Source organism: Lepidochelys olivacea (assembly GCF_965140295.1).
Source record: "Lepidochelys olivacea isolate rLepOli2 genome assembly, chromosome: 3".
Taxonomy (NCBI): Eukaryota; Metazoa; Chordata; order Testudines; family Cheloniidae; genus Lepidochelys; species Lepidochelys olivacea.
In genome coordinates this window covers 2,801,734-2,824,316 of record NC_140413.1, presented here as the reverse complement: position 1 = coordinate 2,824,316, position 22,583 = coordinate 2,801,734, and the positions used below count along the sequence as shown (strand labels likewise).

The window sequence follows — 22,583 nt, the reverse complement described above, 5'->3', positions numbered from 1 at the left end:
CACTCTGCTGAAGATGTTCAGCAGCGTGTCTGCCTCGGTGGAGGACAGAGCCACTGCCTCTGGGTAGTGGGTGGCGAAATCCATCATCACCAGGATGTATTTCTTCCCTGACCGGGTCTCCTTGAGAGAGAGAGGGACATCGTGGGCCAGGTACAATAGCTGGTGGTGATACTTCTGGGGCACCCCCAGCTGCCTCCTGATCCCCCACAGTATTACTTCCCCTTGGGGAGCCCATTCCCGGTACAGGAATCCCTTCTCCAACAGGAATCTTTCCCTGCAGCCTTCCCCAAGGGGGTTTGCAGCGCTGTGGCCCGCAAGTTCCCTCAGCTACTCCAAGGAGGGATCCTTCTGCAGCTGGATCTGGAATTCAGCTGCTGGGGAAGGGAGTGGGACCTGTTCCCTCTCGCTGGCTGGGCCTGGGGTCACAGCCCCGCTCCCTCCCTGCCGTGGACTCACTTCCCACAGCACCTCTGGACCAGGCAAACCTGGTTGGCAGTCGTCCTGCCCTGCCTGTGGGTCCCCCCATTCAGCTGGAGTCTTCTCTCCCCCACTTGCTCAGCAGTGCCCTTGCTGTCCCAGTGGGAGCAGGCAGCAAGCTCTCTGCTCTCCTTACAGCATCAGAGCCAGTGTAAGCCCCCTCTCGGGTGTGCAGGGGGGCAGGGAACATCTTTGTCCCACCCAGCCCCAGGGGTCTGGTGGCAGGCAGGTAGCCTAAGCCTAGCAATTCCTACCCGCTGCCAGCCAGGTCATCTGCATTTTCACTGACCATTTCCCTCTCAGCCGATTGGTTCCCTAGATTCAAATTCAAACCCTCGGCCGTTACAGGAGCAGGGCCTGGATCCTGTCCCAAAGAGACACAGTCACCCCCCAGCAGGGTCTCACAGCTGATATCCTGGAGAACCCCAATGACCAGCCTGCCTGACCCTCCTGTGTCTGCACAGGGATCTGGGCCATAGGCAGGGGGAGTGGCTTCATCCCTGGGACCCTCACCCAGCTCACACAGCCCCTCAGCATCTGGTGGGGGTGCACCACCCAGGGCCTGGCAACCATTCTCTCTGTCCCAGGATCTCGCCACCCCAGGAATGTCTCCCCATTGACCATCACCTTCCGCTCCCACTGGGGGTCCGAGGGCCTGACCCAGGAAACTCCACATAGACATATAGGATGGGACCAGGACTGGGAGCCTGTCCATCTCCCCACCCATCTGGCTGACGGAGTCTATGGCCTTGGGACCCAGCAAGGGAGCTAGACACCGGGGCTTTTCTGCAGAGTCACCCTGGTTCAAATCACCAGCCTGCTCAAAGGCAGTGAGGTGGGCATCCACATCCTCCCCCCCCCCCCCCCTTAACCAGGGGCAGCAATTCAGTCTCGAGGTTCCCTGCGGAACTGGCCCCCCGGGATCTATCTCCACTCACCCCGGGGAGGTCCCCTCTGCCTCTCCCCTCCACCATCTCCAGTTCATGCTGCTGCTGCTGCTTCTGCAGCTCTTTCTCGGGCTCTCGCTGTCTCTCACAGTCCTCTTGCTCTCTTGGACTCAGCTCCAATCCCGTCCGTTTCCGATCCCCTGATGGGAAACCCCATCGTGAAGACCCTCGTCTGGTCGGGGACAGGAGTCTTGGGGATGCCTGGCTACCACTCCAGCTGCCCCCAGATCCTGCTATAGCCTCATTTGGGGTCAGGAATCTGTTCCTTAGAGCGGTCATCCTCCTCCAGCTGCACGGTTAACTGTGCTTTGGTGAACTTTCCAATGCGCAACCCTCTCTTTTTGCACAGGGTTACAATGTCCTTCTTACGGAGATGGTGATAGGCCATCACTCTGCTGTTCCCAAGTTGTTGTGGACTCACAGGCCTGTGTGCTCTCAGCTCCCCACGGTTTCCAGGGAGAACCCCAAGTGTGCCAGCTTTCTTGAGGTCACCACCTCTTTGCCAGGGTCGAGCTGCAGACTCCTCCGCCCCTGGGACTGCTCGCTGCAATCCCCAGGGGAACCCTGTTACTGCCAAAGTCCTTCTCTCTCCCAGGACCAAGCCTCAGGCTCCTCCACCCCTGAGACTGCTCATCGCAGTCTCCAGGGGGACCCCATTACTGCACAGTCCTTCTCACTGGTCACACACTCCCAGGGGTTAACCGCCCCCCGAAACCGCTCCTCTTAGCCTTCAGCACGCCTAGTCCTCGTCAATCCCCCTTTGTTTTACTGATCTCCAGTCACTTACTGTAGGAAGCGTTATCCATGGGGTGCAGTACATCCCACCTCTGCCACCAGTTATCGCGGAGTCCCTGGGCGATGCTCTGGAACTGCTCCCTGTGAAGCCAGTCAGGACTCTGGTGAGGTCTCCTTTCTGGGAGTAGACTGTCTCTAGGGCAAAAAGCTCACACGGCTTCCACCTTCCTGGGTCTGACCTTGGAGCATTCAGCCTCCTCTGCCCCTCCGTGCGCTTCCCACAGCGAGTCTGCCCAGGCAGGGTTCTTGGGAAGCCAGAGGGTCCTGCACCCCAACTTTTTAGTCAGATGTGACTCTTAGTCAGCCAGTAAAGCAGAGGTTTATTAGATGACAGGAACATGGTCTAAAACAGAGCTTTTGGGCACAGAGAACAGGACCCCTCAGCTGGGTCCATTTTGGGGGCAGTGAGCCAGACAACCACATCTGCACTTCACTCCATGTCCCCAGCCAGCCCTAAACTGATTCCCCCTCCAGCCTGTTCTCCTCTGGCCTTTGTCCCTTTCCCGGGCCAGGAGGTCACCTGATTCCTTTGTTCTCCAACCCTTTAGCTCTCATCTTGCAGTGGGGAAGGGCCCAGGCCATCCATTGCCAGGAGACAGAGTGTCGGCCATTTATGTACACTGGCCCTTTGCTGTGCAACAATTACACCCCCGTATCCCACCACCTACAGACTTAAGAAATGCCTAGGGGAAACTGAGGCACTCGATCAGTATTCAGAGGAAACATTAAGAACAGTCCCACTTTGTCGCAGAACCCCATCACAGATGTGTCTTGTGTTTCCTTGGGCATGACCAAAGGATGGGGGATCAGGACTGAGAACAGCAGTTGAGGTGTCTGAGCGGCTGCTCACCCTGATGGCTAGGGCCCTACAAATTCACAGTCCATTTTGGTCAATTTCGTGGTCATAGGATGTAAAAAATCATAAATTTCATGGTTTCAGCTATTTAAATCTGAAATTTCATGGTGTTGTAATTGTAGGGTCCTGACCCAAATAGGAGTTGTGGGGGGTGGTTGTAATTTTACTGTGTGGGGGAAGGGGAGGAGGGTTGCGGTACTGCTACCCTTACTTCTCCGCTGCTGCTGCCAGGGCTCTGCCTTCAGAGCTGGGGGTCCAGCCAGCGGCTGCTGCTCTCCGGCCACTCGGCACTGAAGGCAACACAAAAGTAAGGGTGGCGATACCTCAACCCCCCTAAAGTAATCTAGTGACCCCCCCCACCCACAACTCCCTTTTGGGTCCGGACCCCCAATTTGAGAAACACTGGTCTCCCCTGTGAAATCTGTATAGTATAGGGTAAAGGTATACAAAAGACCAGATTTCACAGTCCCTGAAGCGTTTTACAAGGCTGTGAATTTGGCAGGGCCATACTGATGGCTGCCAGGCTGCAGCCCCCAACTCCAGTGTATGAAGACTCTGCTCCAAGCTATCACATCTTGCAGCCATTGGAGAACGGTTGGTTTGGATGGGCTATGAACAGCTCAGTGAACTGGAAATGAGCAAATGTACCCTGTTCACACCACCCCCTTCAAACACGTACAACCTGTTCAAACAGGGGGAAGGAGACTAGTTAGACTGTACAGCTTGCACATTAGATAATGGTGCAGTTTTCCATATGATTGCACTTTTTAACCTTTTTAAATAGTTATTTGTGGACAGGCAGCAGTGATGTTTGAAATGGTTTTCAGAATACTTTTGATGATTTCAATACATTTTTGGTGAACACATTGGTCTTAGAGTAGCAGCCGTGTTAGTCTGTATCCACAAAAAGAAAAGGAGGACTTGTGGCACCTTAGAGACTAACAAGTTGATTTGAGCATAAGCTTTCATGAGCTACAGCTTACTTCATCGGATGTATTCAGTGGATGCATCCGGTGAAGTGAGCTGTAGCTCACGAAAGCTTATGCTCAAATAAATTTGTTAGTTTCTAAGGTGCCACATTGGTCTTGGTTTACCACAATGTTGGTGAGTAAGTTCTTGGAAAAAGGAATGAGCTGGAAATTGTATCCAAAGCTTTTAATAAAGTAACACTTGTTTTATAAACACACAAAATCAGTTGCAAATAAGAGTAAATGTCAAATTATTTGCTATTTGACTACCACAGAACACAGCATTGCATTCCTCCTCATGCATCATAGGGTGATGTGAATGAAGAAGTATGTATATATGTGGACAAGGCATCTCTTAGTGCCCTTGCTTGGCTGGACTCGACCCCAGTGATGACGGGTGTACTTTCTGGTTGCCTGTGCTAAGCTGACAAACCAGCAGTGTCCTTGAGACTGCTCCAGGTGAAAATTCTGGCCTTTACCCTCACAGATATTGTGGCTTGCTGTGCCCTGCGCACAATATGGATGACATTGACCACACTGGCATTCAAATGGTTTTGTAGGCAGCGCCATCTTGGCTTCAACATGCTAAATGTGTGTTCTAGCATCAGCTAAGTGTGTAATTAAACCTTCTGCTAGGTGCTCTGTGGTCAGGCCACAATTTTATGAACTAGGGCAGTAGAGTGTAAAATGGCAGTCGGCACAGTCACCATGTTGATAACTCTTGTTTGGAATGAATAAGATCCCTACTTGTCCAGACAGGTAACTAATACTGGTGTGCTGATGAGATCTGGCATGCACCTTTCTTGCACATCCCATATTGATGATCATGAACCTGTCTTCATGGTCAGCCAAAGCCTGCAGAATGATGTAGTGCTATTTGCTGGTGACCTATTCAAGGGCTTCTAATGGTGGGCAAACTGTGGGCACATGAGTGCCATTGATGTACCCAGGATAATTTGGGCAGCCTATTGTCTGAAAGCCAGCTGTTGTTTCATGCACGTTAGCTATGTCTACCACCCATGGTAAACCATTGTATAATTGCCTCACAAACTCCCACTACCACAGCAGTGACACATGACTTGCCAATACTAAAGGTTAACCATGGACCTATAGCAGTCTGGGGTAGCAGGCTTCCTGGTCACTGTAGTAACCTGCTTCTGTGCTGGTGTGGCCTCCTTCGTTTGCATGTCCTGCTGCCGGAGGATTGGAACAAGCTCCTCACATCGCTCCGTGACCCTATGATATTTAACATTTTATCAGTCACGTGGAAGAAAGCATAGTCATAACTGGTTTCAGAGTAGCAGCCGTGTTAGTCTGTATTCGCAAAAAGAAAAGGAGGACTTGTGGCACCTTAGAGACTAACCAATTTATCTGAGCATAAGCTTTCGTGAGCTACAGCTCACATCATCGGATATCGGCATCCGATGAAGTGAGCTGTAGCTCACGAAAGCTTGTGCTCAAATAAATTGGTTAGTCTCTAAGGTACTACAAATAGTCATAACTGATAAAGGTGGCAGATGACCCAAAAATTGGGGAGTGGTAAATAATAGAGGAGAGGTCACTGTACCCTCAATTAAGAGAGCCCTTTCCCCCTTGGGGCTTGAACCTGGTCTTGTCTAAATTTATGGGACCACCATTTGAGCCTTTAGCAATGTACTGCTTACTATACCTCTCCTGAAAAGTGGTTTTCCTAATTTTGCCATCACTTCTGCCAGAAGAGTCTCTGAACTGCGTTCCCTGATATTTGAGCCAAGATGTACATTCTTTAAAGATAAGGTATACTTACAGCCTCATCTGAGTTTCTTCCCTAAAATAGTTTCAGATTTTCATAGCAATCAAACTACTTACTTACCTGCGTTTTCCCCAAAACCTCATGCAAATAGGAATGAAGGACAACACACATTGGACATTAGATGAGCACTAGCAATCTACATAGACAGGGCCAAACAATTTCAGTGGTCCACTCAGCTGTTCCTGGCTCTAGTGGACAGAATGAAAGGTCTCCCAATCTGCTCACAGACAACTTTGTCTTGGATAATTTCATATATCTGTACTTGTTATGAACAGGCAAATGTTTTACCACCAAGTAATGTGAGTGCTTTGCTCAGCGCATCTTCTGAAAGCTGACAAACACCTATTGGCATGTACTATATGAACTGAAAATTCTCTGAAGGTGATTAAAGCTGTTATTTCTGATCCTCTGGTTGGCTTATCTGTAACACTAAAAGATGGAAAAACCTGCAATACCAACAATGTGGTGGGAATCCTGTAGAGGACTGTATACTTGCTTTCGTTTAGAGTCATTATCTGGTTAAACAACTCAAACAACTAAACACTTTTTATTCAAGTAATAAAATTTTCTTTAAACCAGCATTGGGAGCAGGAGGGAAACTTTAGTCTGATGGTGATGTTCCTGACTAGTGCTGATATCAGTCTTATTTCCAGAACATTGCTACAGGCAGGTGGCTAAGAAATGCCAGTTTTAATCTAGAACTTCCTTTTCAAAGCTGGTACAGTTTGGAGGTGGATGAGTGCTGCTCATTTGGTGTGAGCTTTCTAAACAGTGCACTGAGGTAAACAAGGTCAGCTTAGTTTTAAAACTGCGACAGTACGGATAGGCATAAGAAGAAAAGCCTTTTGGATAAAGCTGCCTTTGCCGAAGAGACTAGACAGGGTTGCAGATCCAAGGCTATTCTTTTGAGCTGGCACGCAGCAGCTCTCTGAGCTGGTACTGTACCTCTGAGAGGTGTGACCTGCTTCCATTCATCTCGGTAGACTGTTAATTTTTAAAATTTAATTGTACTAATTTTAAATATCAGTATTTTTCACCATTGATCAAAGAACACAAACCAGAGGAATGATCCTTTAATAAAAGTTCTGCACCGTGTATTATGTCTCAGGTTGGTATTGAGTAGGCAGAGCTTTTTACCCCTGCTTTAGGAAATATAGTCATAGAAATTAGAAATAGAAAGGACCAAGTCTAGTCTAGTTGATTCCATCCTATCAGCCAATGCAGTATTCTGCACAGTGTATATTATTGTGTTGTCTGTGTGGCTTTAAATTGTGGCCACAAGGTGTCGCTCATGATTCACATTCGGATGTGCTTTAGCTGGTTTCTGTGGCAGGAGGACAGTGTATTCCTTAAAGGTAGCTATGAACTTAAGATCTAGGTGAAGCTATCCTCTCCCAATGTGGGATTTAAATGCATACTAATGTCTGTCATGTTGGCATGTGTTTAAGGTTCAGTAAATGACGACTTATCCCTTTTCGCTACTGTTGTAGTACTTTATTTCCTTTTGTTTTCCCCCTGTTTCTTTTTGGTCTCATTTGCTGGTGCTTCCTTGCATGCTATCATGTTTGTACTGATGGTGGCACTGAAAAACTCAGCTGTTATTTCAGGTATTGATACCCCTGCAGAAGTCCTATGTAGCAGAACTTCATAATGAGCCTTTTCCTCTTCCCTATAAAGTTTCTGCTGAGAAGGAAGTTGTTCCTGGCAGAGTAAATCTGAAATGCAGCAGCTATTGTCTTGAAGTGAAATTAGGAAATATTGTCTGCCTTTATTTTTCTTCAACAAGAGAGAAAATGGCCCCATTTCACTAAGGTGGGTGTAGAAAGTGCAGTATATGCAGCAAGTTCTAACACCTACAGTAATGGGAATTTTAGAAGCTTGCACTTGTTTTGTAATTGTGCTCGGCTTTTGCTAGTCACTGTGGATAACTAATTATGCTTTGGAGATGGGGGGGAGAAATATGTGATTTCCAAAGTAGCCTTATCCTGAATCATAGTGACCACTGTACTTTTTATGTCTAGAGCTATCTGGTGTTACTATTTGATAGTATACAGTGAGGTTTTAGGTGTGTGGTCCCAGGATATTAGGGAGACAAGGCGGGTAAGGTAATATCTTTTGCAGGACCAACTTTTGTTGGTGAGAGAGCGCGAAACACGCTTTAGAGCTTCTTCAGGTCAGGAAGAGCTCTGTGTAAGCTCAAAAGCTTCTCTCTCTGGCTGTGTCTACACTACGGGGGGAGATAAATCTAGGTTACGCAATTTCAGCTATGTGAATAACGTAGCTGAAGTAGACGTACTTAGATCTACTTACTAAGGCGTCCTCGCTATGCTATGTCGACGGGAGATGCTCTCCCGTTGACTCCCCGTGCGCTTCTTGTTCAGGTAGAGTACGGGAGTCAATGGGAGAGCGAACTGTGGTCGATTTAGCGCATCTGCACTAGACCTGCTAAATCAGTCGCCGCACGTCGATCCACTGGTAAGTGTAGACAAGCCCCCCCGCCCCTAACAGAAGTTGGTCTAATAAAAGATATTCCCAAACCCACCCTGAATTTATGGCTTTTTACAACTGTTTATAATCCACTTTAAACCCCCCGCCCCCCAATATTCTCTCTCTCTCTAGAAACACACACACACGCACGTAACCCACTTAAGCGTGCCCCCCCACCCTGTTTTTTGTCCTTTCACCCTATGATTGGAGGGGTGTTAACATGTCGTTTCACCATTCATCATAATCGTCTACAGTAAAGACTGGTGCAAACAACAATGCTTCTGCTACTTCACAGTTCTCTTTAGTTGTCTTCCTTACCACTTAGTGTACAGGTCCAACAGTCACACATTATCTTTTTGTATTGCAGTAATGCTGTGTGTGCGTGCATGCATGCATGCATCGGAGTTCCTATATAACACAGAACGTAGAATTTTATCCAGTAACTGTAACCTGTGGTTGAATTAAAGCATATTTTCTAATCTTGATTTTGAAGACTCAAAGCGATGAAGCCACTACATCCTTTGGTCAATTGTTCCAGTGGTGGCTTACCCTTATTGTTACCAATTTGCACATTTTATTTTCAGTTAGAATGTATCTAGCTTCAGTTTCCAGGCATTGGATTGTCTTTTATATCTGTCTGCTAGATTAAAGTGCATGCTATTTTCTGCCTTCATAGGTACTTATATAATATGATCCAGTCACCTCTTAAACTTTTGATTGATGAGCTAAATAGACTGGGCTCAAATGTCTCACTGTACGATAACATGTTTTCCAGGCTTCAAATCATCCTTGTGATTCATCTCTGAACCCTCTCCAATTTTTCAGTATTCTTTTTAAAGTGTTGACACTAGTACTGAGTACAGTTTTCCAGCAGTGATTATGCCAGTGCCCTGTACTGTTTGATGTTCTTGTGTTTATACATCCAAGGATTGCATTACTATTTTAGCCCCAGCACTACGCAGTGTGCTAAGACCTGAAAAGGTTTAGAAAAACAACCTATATTCTGTATGTTTATCTTAATAATATGAAGAAAATCAAAACTTGTTTTCCCTCTTCTTGGTCGATGTTTCCTTGGAATAGCATATGGTGAGGGTAGGAGTTTTCTCATCAGGAATTGAAGGGATGAAAGTGTTGAATCTTTGGGGAAAAATTCAGAATATTAACCACCTCCTATATTCCCTGGAAAATTCTATACATGGACTAAAGGACTGTTGAAATGAGAATATGGCATAACAAATATCACGAAAGTGAACCAAAGAGGGGAAGATGAAATATGAATTTCTGATATGAAACAGAATTATTTTTGTCTTCAACAAACATCAGAACATAAGAACAGCCATACTGGGTCAGACCAAAGGTCCATCTAGCCCAGTGTCCTGTCTTCCCACAGTGGCCAATGCCAGGTGCCCCAGAGCGAATGACCAGAACAGGGAATCATCAAGTGATCTATTCCCAGCTTCTGGCAAACTGGCTAGGGACACCATCCCTGGCTATCCTGGATGAACCTATCCTCCATGAATTTATCTAGTTCTTTTTTGAACCATGTTATAATCTTGGCCTTCACAATATCCTCTGGCAAAGAGTTCCACAGGTTGACTGTGCGTTGTGTGAAGAAGTACTTCCTTTTGTTTTGTTTCGAACCCGCTGCCTGTTAATTTCATTTAGTGACCCATAGTTCTTGTCTTATGAGAAGGAGTAAATAACCCTTCCTTATTTACTTTCGCAGCACCAGTCATGATTTTATAGACCTCTATCATATTCCCCTTTCATAGTCTCTTTTTTCCAAGCTGAAAAGTCCCAATCTTATTAATCTCTCCTCATACAGAAGCGATTCCAGACCCCTAATCAATTTTGTTGCCCTTTTCTGAACTTTTTCCAATTGCAATAGATCTTTTTTGATATGGGGTGACCACATCTGCACGCAGTATTCAAGAAGTGGATGTACCATGGGTTTCTATAGAGGCATTCCAAATACTCTGTTAGCTTTTTGACTGCCACTGCAAATTGCACAAGAAACAGCAGAACACTAGCTTATTTTCCCTTTGGCCTGTCATCTTTGATTTATATTCCATAAAGCCCTTCATGGTTTGGGTCCTTGCTTCTTGTGCTTTGAGTATAAGAATGGCCATATTGGGTCAGACCACTGGTCCATCTAGCCCAGTATCCTGTAGTGACTGGAGTCTCAGGGGGGGCCATGCTGAGATAGCTGCGACTGCTCACTAAGGCAAACCCCAAAGAATGGGATAGATAGTCCCCCAAACTGTTAGATTAATCAAGCCAGCAACAAAACAGCTTCCACAATACCTTACTGGTTACCTGGAAGCCAAAAACACAGTTCCCTTCAAACAATCCAGCCTTGAGCTCCCACCCAGGCAGCTAAGTCAAATATGATGAGGATTACAAAAAATCTTATTCATATAAAAAGTTCTACCAATCCCAAAAAATTGGACGCATTACCCACGTTAATGAATATCTCAGATCTTACCCAGATACATGCTTACAGCCAGTTGTTGTTAACTAAACTAAGGTTTATTAAAAAAGAAGAGAGAGTGCGTATTGGTTAAAAGATCATTATACATACAGACATGAATAAAGTTCATAGGTCAGTTTCATAGTAGAGATGGTTAGCTTTAGAGTTGCAAAGAGTCCTTTCAGAATCAGTTCATCAAGTTATAGTCCAATGTCCAATATCAGGAGACCTCAAGTCTTGTGACTGATAGGCTCTTGACAGCAGACATTTCTTGGGTGAAGAACAGTGGCTTTGAAGTAACCTCCTATTTTCTAAGGACCACTGGTAATTAGCTGAATGGATTAGTATAAGGCAACTGCCCATTTCCTGCCATTTACAGGTAGTCTATTACATACTTCAAAGAGAAATGAAGACCATGATATTACCACATTTATAAAAAGAAAAGGAGTACTTGTGGCACCTTAGAGACTAACCAATTTATTTGAGCATGAGCTTTCGTGAGCTACAGCTCACTTCAAAGCTCATGCTCAAATAAATTGGTTAGTCTCTAAGGTGCCACAAGTACTCCTTTTCTTTTTGCGAATACAGACTAACACGGCTGTTACTCTGAAACCTACCACATTTATAGTTTCTCTAAATGTTAATATTTCCTTTTGATCTTTGAACTAATAGAATACAGTGACAGACAGTAACCATTTGGTGATATTGTTAATCTCTAACAAGATCTAGATAAACATAGACTACTACAATCACTATCTTCTTCTAATTCTTTAACAGTGGCTTTGCTAGCTATTTATAAGGAATAGCCCTAATTACACTTTATATACTTTCCTAATATGTCTTTAAAGGTAGAATTTGGGGTCATTTAGCCTGCAAATTGCTTAACCTTTTTTGGCCCTGTGTCAGATCTGTCTTCCGACATTGGCCAATGCCAGGTGCTTCAGTGGGAATGAACAGAATAGGCAATAACTGAGTGATCTGTCCCCCCTTGTCCAGTCCCAGCTTCTGGCAATCAGAGGCTAGGGACACCCAGAGCATGGGGTTGCATCCCTGACTATTTTGGCTATAGCCATTGATGGACCTGTTCTCCATGGACTTACCTACTTATTTTTTTGAATCCCGTTATAGTTTTGGCCTTCACAACATCCCCTGGCAGGGAGTTCCACAGTTGACTGTGTTGTGTGAAAAAGTACTTCCTTTTGTTTGTTTTTAGACCTGCTGCCGATTAATTTAATTGGTTTAACCCTAGTTCTTTGGTTTTCATTGGAGCAATTTACCAAGGGTTGTGCCATCATGGTCTTATCAATCCATTCATTCATTCATTCATATTATAGCACCTAGGAGTCTGTCTTGAACCAGGACTCTTAATAAGGATTGCTTTTGAAGCAGGAACTCTCTCTCTCACTCACACTCACTCACACATTTTATAACACTTCATGTTGGCAATACTTGGAAAATACTCATTTTCTGGAAGCAGCGAAGGAATTGGACATCCATTTCACTCGGTGCTGTCTAGGTACTCTTAAGTGATTCTGTCACTGTATTCTCTGAGTACCTAGCACATATTTAAAAATACAAATATCAATGTATTTCTTCCTTCCCACTCAGTAGGAAAAACTATTTCACACACACACACGACACTATGAAGTTAGACAAAGAGATTATTGTGGGAAAGCCAAGTTGAAGACACAAGGTTTGCATTTAGTTCTGAATTGGATGAGTTTAGTAAAAAGAAAAGGAGTACTTGTGGCACCTTAGAGATTAACCACTTTATTTGAGCATAAGCTTTCGTGAGCTACAGCTAAGCTTATGCTCAAATAAATTGGTTAGTCTCTAAGGTGCCGCAAGTACTCCTTTTTCTTTTTGCAAATACAGACTAACACGGCTGTTACTCTGAAACCTATGAGTTTAGTAGTTATTTTTAATTCTTCTAGTAGCGAATTTCACAGCTGATGCCTGCTCCTTTTAAAGTTGTTCCAGTGCTCATGAGCCTCTCTTTTGATAGGCAGTTAGCTGTATTCCACTGGAATAATGTCATGGTTTCAAAGAGAGACTTGACTGGGATGATAACACTGACCTGTGTTGCTAAGCAAAATGGCTGCTGCATTTTGTACCAGTTGAAGCTTTTTCAGGATATGTGACATCATTCTGTAGAAGAACTGCAGTAATTGAATATGTGGATTGCTGTATCTGAATCTACTTCTGATGAGATGGGACACAATCTTATTCCATCTAGAAATGTGTATCAGTGTAGAACATTTACTGTTCTGGAGGAAGGAAGAATATTTATAGTATCTTTTGAACTGTAGTTTTTTTCTTTTTTCACCCTTTCTCCTCTTCCCATCCCCCCTGGTGGTGATTTGGGTAATCTGTCTGTACATCTTATGAATTCTGGTTGGTATTATGAAGCTGTTACAGCAATTTTCGTAGTATTATTGAATAACTACAGTATGTGGATTCTGTCATAGGCTGACAGGGCTGTGTCACATCTCTGCTAGACTAGGGACAATAGTCAGTCATTAAATCTAAATGGTTGGCTATTCAGATGGAAACATCTTGGGACAATGGGGTTAGCTCAAACCTCAGAGAACGAGTATTCTTCTACCCCTCAACAGGTGACTGGCATTTAGAGCAGTGGAAAATCTCTAGCAACAGAACAAAGGAACCATATGTTGGTGTTGCCACATATAAACTTGACAGGTTTCAGAGTAACAGCCGTGTTAGTCTGTATTCGCAAAAAGAAAAGGAGTACTTGTGGCACCTTAGAGACTAACCAATTTATTTAAGCATGAGCTTTCGTGAGCTACAGCTCACTTCATCGGATGCAAACATCGGATATAAACTTGAGGGACTCAGACACAAGAAGCTTTGGGCAGGAAAAGAAGTGGGGGTATGCTTTCATAGCAGAGAGGGCTCAGTTCAGCTGTGTGACCAACCAAGGTCAGAAAACACAAGCTGCGCTAGAGGGGAAGAAAAGCTACATGGTTCAGAAGTCAAACCATGAGCTGCAGAAGAGTCTTGGACATCTGCAGAGGACCTGGACCCCTGCCCAAAGTATACTCCTGAGTGCTGAGGAAGGTGAAACAAGGAGTGTGTGTAGGGTTTATTTTTTTTATGTAGCTCTGTGTATTTCTTGTGCTACTAAAGAAAGAACAATGATGTTTTAGAACCCAGTGCAAAGTGTTTTATGTGTTACAGCTATCATGTGCAGTTGGATTAATTTTCATGGACTATATGGGTTCAAAGAGTCAAATTTCAGATACATAGGCATCAGCTTGCTTAATACCATGGCAAACACACTAGGAAATTCATGTTAGAGGTTAAAGGTTAGAAATGTATTGATTGAAACACACAAGGAAAAGAATTAAAACACAACAAAAAGCATTGAAATGGGAATTGAGTGATTATGCAAAACCAACTTAATGAAAACCTGTCAACTTTCTCAATAATTACTAGAGTAGATCTTTTAGAAAAACATCCTATCTTGATTTAAAAATTGTAAGTGATGGTGGATACTCATTGTAGACCTTTGGTAAATTGTTCACCAAATTTACATCTTGTTTGCGGTCAGCTTTTACAACAGGCTTGAAGGTTCTAGGAACAAGGCAGTTGGACTGTGAGGTCTTACCCAGTAAGTTTTTTTTCTGAAGGTGTAGCCTATATAGACCAATCAGATTTGTCCTTCCACTTAAGTGAGAACTAAAAATCCCAATTACTTTAAGCTTTAAATGGCAAAAAGAAATTTGAAGCTATGCAGTATTTATGTATTTAATCTATTGCCATGACTTGCAATTATAGTCTCAGGTGAAAGGGATAGGGAAGAGATTCCTGCAACCCATTAATTGCTGTCTCCCAGTGTGCTCCCTGGAGACATGAAAACTGTTAAGTATGGATTTATTTAGGAGAAGATACTTTTGTTTTATGAAAAATTGCAGATAAGTAATTTTGCCCTCTTCATCTGTTTATGCATGCCAGGTCCTGGAGAAATATCCCAACACACCTATGAGCCATAAAGAGATTCTTCAAGTTATCCAGAAAGAAGGACTGAAAGAAATCAGGTGAGTTGCTCTACCATTCAGTCCTATTTTGTGCATTTTTTTTTGTTACTAAAGATAAAATTGTAAAATTTTCAAGTGCATAAAGGACTTAGGCCCTTAAATTCTATTTTATGAAATGATTCCTGAGTGACTTAGTGTTGTGAATTTTACTCCAAGTGATTCATGCAGTTCATAATTTGTTTCTAAGGAAGTTCTATCTGTCTTTGTTCTGCAGCCCTTGTGATTGCTCATAGAAAGGGACGTGCTCTGGTATTTTAGGCTCCAATCTTACTGGGATAATCTTTTTAATGCAAAACTGAAAATTACTCTACTAGCTTTTATTAACTTATATTCACTGTTTAAAATCTGGAATTCAGCATTTTTATGGAGTGATTTAAGCTCAGATATTGCCACATTGCACCAGCACAGAACTCTAAAGAAAAATTAACTAGAACTAAAACAAACATGAAACTGACTGTTCGCCCCTTAAAAGAATCCCCTCATGGCTGGCTGTGAGACTTTGCTAGTACTGGGTTCTGCCCTTACAACAGATCTAGGAGAATGAGCATGACAGACCAGAACAAGCCTCTGCTCGAAGTGCTCCCGTGAGTTCAGCCTCAGCGCTCTAGGACTGGTAAAAAGGCGGTTGTTAGGAAAGGAAAAAGCATAAAACTAGGTCGCTCTCACCCAGTCCTCATCAGAAAAAAGCAGAGGTCTCCTCACGCTGCCTTTTTAAACAGCTCAAGGCTAAAAATGAGTCCTGTTGGCATCCCCTCAGGTACCAGTCACTGTGCTTTGGTACATACCTTTCGTGGATGTCTCACCTGGCAGAAGCTCTTGGTACTGACATCATCGGTATCTGGGACCCTGGTACTTCATCTTCATCTGTTTGCCCTCGGTACCATCTTTCCCAGTAGCAAAAGCTTCCACAGTACTGGGTGGCCTCAGTGTCAGCTCACCCTGAATCGCAACTGCTCTCCTCTGCGGTGAGAAAACCATTCATGCTACCAACCACTTGTACCATTATGGTATCAAGTTCTTCTTCAGTGCCAGCCACATTGGATGCTGTGGTTCTGCTTGGGACCCCGGTTAAGGTAGTCTCTACCTCTAGAGGAGGAAATACTCATTCTCCTCAGCCTCTGAGCATAGCAGGGAGTGGTATCACTCCAGCCACTCTTCAAGGTCCCAATAATTTGATCCGTATAGCTCTGACAGGGAATCTAGAGCACTTTATTATTTCCCTACGTCTAGGGGTTCAAAAGACAAGCATTCTCCATGGTATTGGCCCTCCTGGCCCCGTACCCTTATTACCAGTCTTGGGCATATTGTGCAGCTTAGGAATTATAGCCTGCTAGGAAGCCAGCTTCTGCAACTCCATCTAGCCTCAGGTCTCCTCTCACAAAACACAAGGGAATGCTTCAAGGACCTTAGAGAACAGTTCCTGAGCAATTACAGGAGCAAGACTCTGAGGAAGAGGATCTGCATGCTGAAGAACTTATATGAACAACTGTTTCTTCTTTTTCTTCACTGGACAAGAGCATTCACCTTCTTTATCAAACACAAAACTTGATGATTACAAGGCCTTTCATTTGCAGTTTTGCCATATTACAGACACCCCTGAAATAGTAGTGGAAGTTCTCCAGGAGAAATCCCATAACTCCTGGACACTTTTCATGGATCTCTACCTGAACAGTTGGCTAACAAGTGACTTCTGGAACCAGCTATACAGGTCTGGCAGACACCAGCATGCCCAATGCCTACATTCAAAAGAGCTGATTATCAAGTCCCATTATCAGGATTTGAGCAGTTCTGCATGCATCCTGTTCTAGGCTCTTTAGTTGTGGCTGCAATCCATGAATGAACCAGACAGCAGGGATCACGAATGTCTATGCCCTGAGTAAAGAAACAAAAAAAGATTATTTATTTGGACACACTCTTCAGCCAGCTGCAAATGAGAATTTGCCAATTACTGGACATGTTTATTATGTTAAATATGATTATTTAAATTGGCACTGTGCTTCTAAATTCTTGGACAAACTCCCCCTTGACAGCAAGAAGGAATTTAAGTTCCTTGTTCCTGAGGGTCAGATGGTGACATGCTCCTCTCTCTAGGCTTCACTTCTTAAAGGTTCTTGAGTATCATTAAGATCATTAGGTGCCTCCTATCCTATACCAAGGAGGAAGCAGGTCAGGCCACAGAGTTACTAGATCCAGGAAAGGCCATACGAACCTCCTAAGAAGAGACCGAGATACCAAAGCAAACCTTCTGCCTCCTCCTCATCAGTTGCTCACCCAGCAACCTCACCAAGGCAGCCAATTTGATTCGTTGATTGGGAATTCTGTTCTGGAGGATCATTTTTCACTGTCCCTGCTTCTGGAAATACTAGTTTATTTTCAAGGAGCCTGGAATCTTATCACAATAGATGGTTGGGTCCCGAGGGATCACAGAGTTTGGGGGTAAGCTATACAATTCTAGACCCTCCCTATTTCTGCACCTCCCTGTCCCATCCCTTTTCAGGAATGCCTCTCATAAGAGACTGTTATATCAAGAGATGATGGAGTCAATTCTAAGTCCTGGAGCAGTGGAAGAAGTGCCTCTGGAACACAGAGGGAAGGCTTTACTCCCATTATTTTTTAATACCAAAGAAAAAGGGGGAAAGGTGCCCGATTCTGGACTTGATATAGCTAAATACCTGAATCTGTTGATTCAAATTCTGGATGGTAACATTAGCCACCAAAATCTCCTTTTTAGAGCCACAGGACTGGTTCAAGGCTCTCAGCTTCCAAGGTGCCTAGTTTCACGTAACAATCTATCCAGCTCACAGGAAAAAGATTCTTGAGGTTCCAAGTGGGTAATTGCCACTACCAATACAGAGTTCTGTAATTTGGACTATCAACAGTGCCAACGGGCTTTACAAAATGCCTGGTGGTGGTGATGGTTCACCTGAGACAGCAAGGAATCCAGGTATACCCATACCTCAATGATTGGCTCCTTCAAGGGAAATAAGCACAGCATGGGGATGATGGCATTTATTGGAGATTCCAGTGTTTCACCTACCTGAGTCTCAGTCAACAAAGAGAAGTCATTGTTAATACCTATCCAGAGGATAGAGCTCATTGAGTCAGTACTAGATTCCACAGTGGCCTCTAAAGTCTAATAAACTTTAAGTTCCCAAAAAATTTAATGTGAAGTTCCTGGAGTGGCTGCTACTATTACAGGCTGTCTCAGACAGAGCTCTGGTCTTGTAAATAATAAAATTAGGGCATGATAGTGAAATATTTGTTTTGTTATAGGATCCCTTCATTTTTACATTTTATTGAGAAACTGGCTTAAGGGGCCAGAAGGTTTCAAAGATTCTGAGATTTTTAGAGGCATTTTTTGGCTATATTTAATTATCCAGTGCCTGGCAGACAGTAGGATAGCATGGGCTACCTTCTGGGTGTATTTAAAACATAGTTGTTAACTTGTCTTTTTTTCAAGACAAGCATTTATTCTTCCTTCCTTCCTTCCAGAATGGGATTAGCCAAAGCTGTAAATTCTTCTCAGCTCTAAAATCTTCCCTTTTTTATCATCAGTGGAATGGAGAATCTTAAGCAGTTCTCATTTAGCAACCACATTGTATGTGTGATTCCCAGTCTGATACAAGTCTTGATGTCAAGAACAGAACAAGAACAAAACGTAAGACCCATGTTGGACCTTTTAGCATCCTGAAAAAGCTGAGTAGAATTTGACAATTTGATTCTTCTTTGTTCAGGAGCTTCTTCGTGGAAGGTAACAGTCTCTATTATTAGATGACAGGAATGGAATACTGTACTTACGATGAACTCTCTGTACTGTCTCCAGAGACTTTACTGTGCCTTCATTTCTTGAGCACATAGTTTCCTTGCTCATCAAAAGCATCCTGGATTTTTTTTCTGGTTTGTTTGAAATCTGGAGGTTGTTGCTCAATTCTGGGCATAAATGGTCTTATTTCAGACTATAAAATATTCATGGTAAAAACTTGTGTAGATAACTCCTCCATGCTGCTTACTTAGCTTTGATCTCAAAGATTGCATACCCACAAAGTTTCATAGTTCTCAGGCCATTAGAAGCTTTTAGATTTGATATCAACTCATGGCAGTTTCATTTTTATAATCCTTAATGTGTAGCTTCAGCACTTCCAGGGATGCTTCAGAAAGCCTATTCATGGTTCAAGCAGCTTGATGCTAAAACAGTGCCCAGGGTACCTTATCTGGATGAGTGGCTAGATAAAGGGAATTATTTTAATCCAGGCTCAAAGGTGTGTATCAGGTGTGATCACTTCTCCTAATCACTGGTTGCATCTCAATGTCTATGCCCTATGAGAGCATCGTTCAACCCCAGGGTTAGTCAGTTTTTTAATCTTGACACAAGTATCAGCATACCTCAAACAAGAATCTTTCCAAATGATAATCTGTGAATTAAGCCTTCTTTTTCCTAATTAATATTCTAATGGTCCTTCCTGGTCCCAGGAATGTGCCTCCAAGATTATGCCTCCTTAGTCTGTTAGCAAACAGTGAGCTTTCTCCTAATGAAGTAAATCAAGTTTTGTCATTGATCTTAAAGGGAACATAGGCAGGTCTGTGATCTTGGAAACAAACTCTTCATGGTGGTCGTAGTGTGCAAATCATGTAAATGAACACTTGTACAGAACCTGATGAAGTACAAGGTCCTCGTGAACCCTAATTGTCCTAAGACCTTTTTAGAGTATTGGTTCTAGTTATAGATTCGAGCCAAATTCCTCAGTCTAGAGCAGATTTGATCAGGATTTACATTTCTGGGTTTCTGAGTTCTTATTTTGTTGTAGAGCCTTTAATGTTTACGGTGGGATGAAAGTCCTCTCAGCAATAAATCGAGCAGGTGTCTTAAACGTGATAGCAGACTACATTGCCAAATGGATCCAGCAAAGTATTATTTCAAACTTGCTGTCATTTGAAGATTGCTGTTTTGTGTGTTTGCAGCATGGTCAAATAAAGTGGAGCAAAAGCGGTGATCCTCTTGAGCCACTGCTCTTTTGGACTTCTCTACATCTTTCTTACCATACCCTCAATCCCCACATTTCTTCATAGATTAGAGAAGATGAAGCAGATCTGATTCTCATAATTCCAAATTGGTCTTGATACTCTGTGACAGATACAGCAATGTCCTTGAAAAACTGTATAGAATTAAGCTTAAGTATAAATGAATAAATGGACACAAATCAGACGTCAAGAATGAGAACGTTCAAAAACCAGTTGGAGAACGCTTCAGTCTCTTTGGTTACAGACCTAAAAGTGGCAATTCTTCAACAAAAAAACTTCACAAACAGACTCCGAGAGACTGCTGAATTGGAATTAATTTGCAAACTGGATACAATTAACTTAGGCTTGAATAAAGACTGGGAGTGGATGTGTCATGACACAAAGTAAAACTATTTCCCCATGTTTATTCTTTTCACTCTCCCCCCCCGCCCGGATGTTCCTCGGACGTTCTTGTCAACTGCCAGAAATGGCCCACCTTGATTATCACTGCAAAAGGTTTCTTCCCCGCTGGTAATAGCTCACCTTACCTGATCACTCTCGTTAGTGTGTATGGTAACACCCATTGTTTCATATTCTCTGTGTATATAAATCTCCCCACTGTATTTTCCACTGAATACATCCGATGAAGTGAGCTGTAGCTCACGAAAGCTTATGCTCAAATAAATTTGTTAGCCTAGCCATTCAGGCCCTAGTCTGTAGCAGTCCATGGGATTCTTCCGTCCTAAGTGCAGGACTCTGCACTTGTCCTTGTTGAACTTCATCAGATTTCTTTTGGCCCAATCATCTTATTTGTCTAGAGTCCTCTGTATCCTATCCCTACCCTCCAGCGTATCTACCTCTCTTCCCAGTTTAGTGTCCTCTGCAAACTTGCTGAGGGTGCAATCCACACCATCCTCCAGATCATTTATGAAGATATTGAACAAAACCAGCCCCAGGACTGACCCTTGGGGCACTTCACTTAATACCGGCTGCCAACTAGACATGGAGCCATTGATCACTACCCGCTGAGCCCGACAATCTAGCCAACTTTCTGTCCACCTTATAGTCCATTCATCCAGCCCATGCTTCTTTAACTTGCTGGCAAGAATACTGTGGGAGACCGTGTCAAAAGCTTTGCTAAAGTCAAGGAACAACACGTCCACCGCTTTCCCCTCATCCACAGAGCCAGTTATCTCGTCATAGAAGGCAATTCGATCCTCCTTTTTTTTTTTTTTTTTTTTGTGGATACAGACAGACATGGCTGCTACTCTGAAACCTATTGTATTAAATGCAAAGTTTATGTATTATTGTGAGCTGGGATTATATGTAGTCTCTCTAGGGGGGAGATGTGATGTTCAAAGGATGATATTGAAAATGTCCTGGACAAGAATGGATTTTGGGGATAACTGTTAGGTTGATGTCTTGGAGACTGCCTAAGGGAGGTTAATGCTAATTTTCGACATCTGGTTATGCAAAAGCCGTGCCTTTATCTGCTGAGTACCTGTTCCTGGAGATGAAAGGCCCCAGTTGTATAAAGAAAGGGCTGAGCTGCCCAGCCAGGGTTCTAGTTCTGGATCAGAGGCAGTTGTGAATTTGTAACCATAGTGAAAATCCATTTGTGCGTTCTGAAGGACTGACACCTGCCAGAGTGGTAGGTTGGAGTCAGAGTGACCTCTAGTAAGCTTTTTAGCATGCATGTAGGTTTTTACTGTTTGTTTTTAATGTTTTCACCTTAAGAACATAAGAACAGCCATACCGGGTCAGACCAATGGTCCATCTAGCCTGTATCCTGTCTTCCGACAGTGGCCAGTACCAGGTGCTTCAGAGGGAATGAACAGAACAGACAAACATCAAGTGATCCATCCTGTCTCTCTCCCACTCCCAGCTTCTGGCAAACAGAGGCTAGGGACACTTCAGAGCATGGGGTTGCATCCCTGACCATGCTGGCTAATAGCCATCGATGGACCTAGCCTCAATGAATTTATCTAGTCCTTTTTTGAACCCTGTTATAATCTTGGCCTTCACAAAGTCCTCTGGCAAAGAGTTCTACAGGTTGACTGTGTGTTGTGTGAAGAAATACTTACTTTTGTTTGTTTTTTGTTTTAAACTCGCTGCCTATTAATTTCATTTAGTGACCCCTAGTTCTTATGTTATAAGAAGGAGTAAATAACACTTCCTTATTTACTTTCTCACCACCAGTCATGATTTTATAGACCTCTATCATATTCCCCCTTAGTTGTCTCTTTTCCAAGCTGAAAAGTTCCAGTTTTATTAATCTCTCATCTGAAAGCTGTTCCATACTCCTAATAGTTTTTGTTCCCCTTTTCTGAACCTTTTCCAATTCCAGTATATCTTCTTTTTTGAGACGGGGCGACCACATCTGCACGCAGCATTCAAGTTGTGGGCATACAATGGATTTATACAGAGGCAATATATTTTTCTATCTTACTATGTATCTCTTTCCAAGTGATTCCCAACGTTCTGTTAGCTCTTTTGACTGCTGCTGCACATTGAGTGGATGTTTTCAGAGAACTATCCACAATGACTCCAAGATCTTTCTTGATTGGTAACAGCTAATTTAGACCCCATCATTTTATATGCCTAGTTGGGATTACGTTTTCCAATATACATTACTTTGCATTTATCAACACTGAATTTCATCTGCCATTTTCTTGCCCAGTCACCCAGTTTTGTGAGATCCTTTAGTAGCTCTTCACAGTCTGCTTTGGATGGAA

The 22,583-nt window shown here is 43.5% G+C and overlaps 1 protein-coding gene across 1 annotated transcript in view; it reads left to right on the top strand.

Moving 5' to 3' along the window:
- The window catches only part of ASXL2 (ASXL transcriptional regulator 2), a 243,012-nt gene that overhangs the window by 59,306 nt on the left and 161,123 nt on the right, over nucleotides 1-22,583 (top strand). Inside the window, exon 2 of the mRNA XM_084624546.1 lies at nucleotides 14,768-14,850. Within this exon, the coding sequence (XP_084480672.1) occupies nucleotides 14,768-14,850 (83 nt within the window). The remainder of the gene's footprint in view (nucleotides 1-14,767; nucleotides 14,851-22,583) is intronic.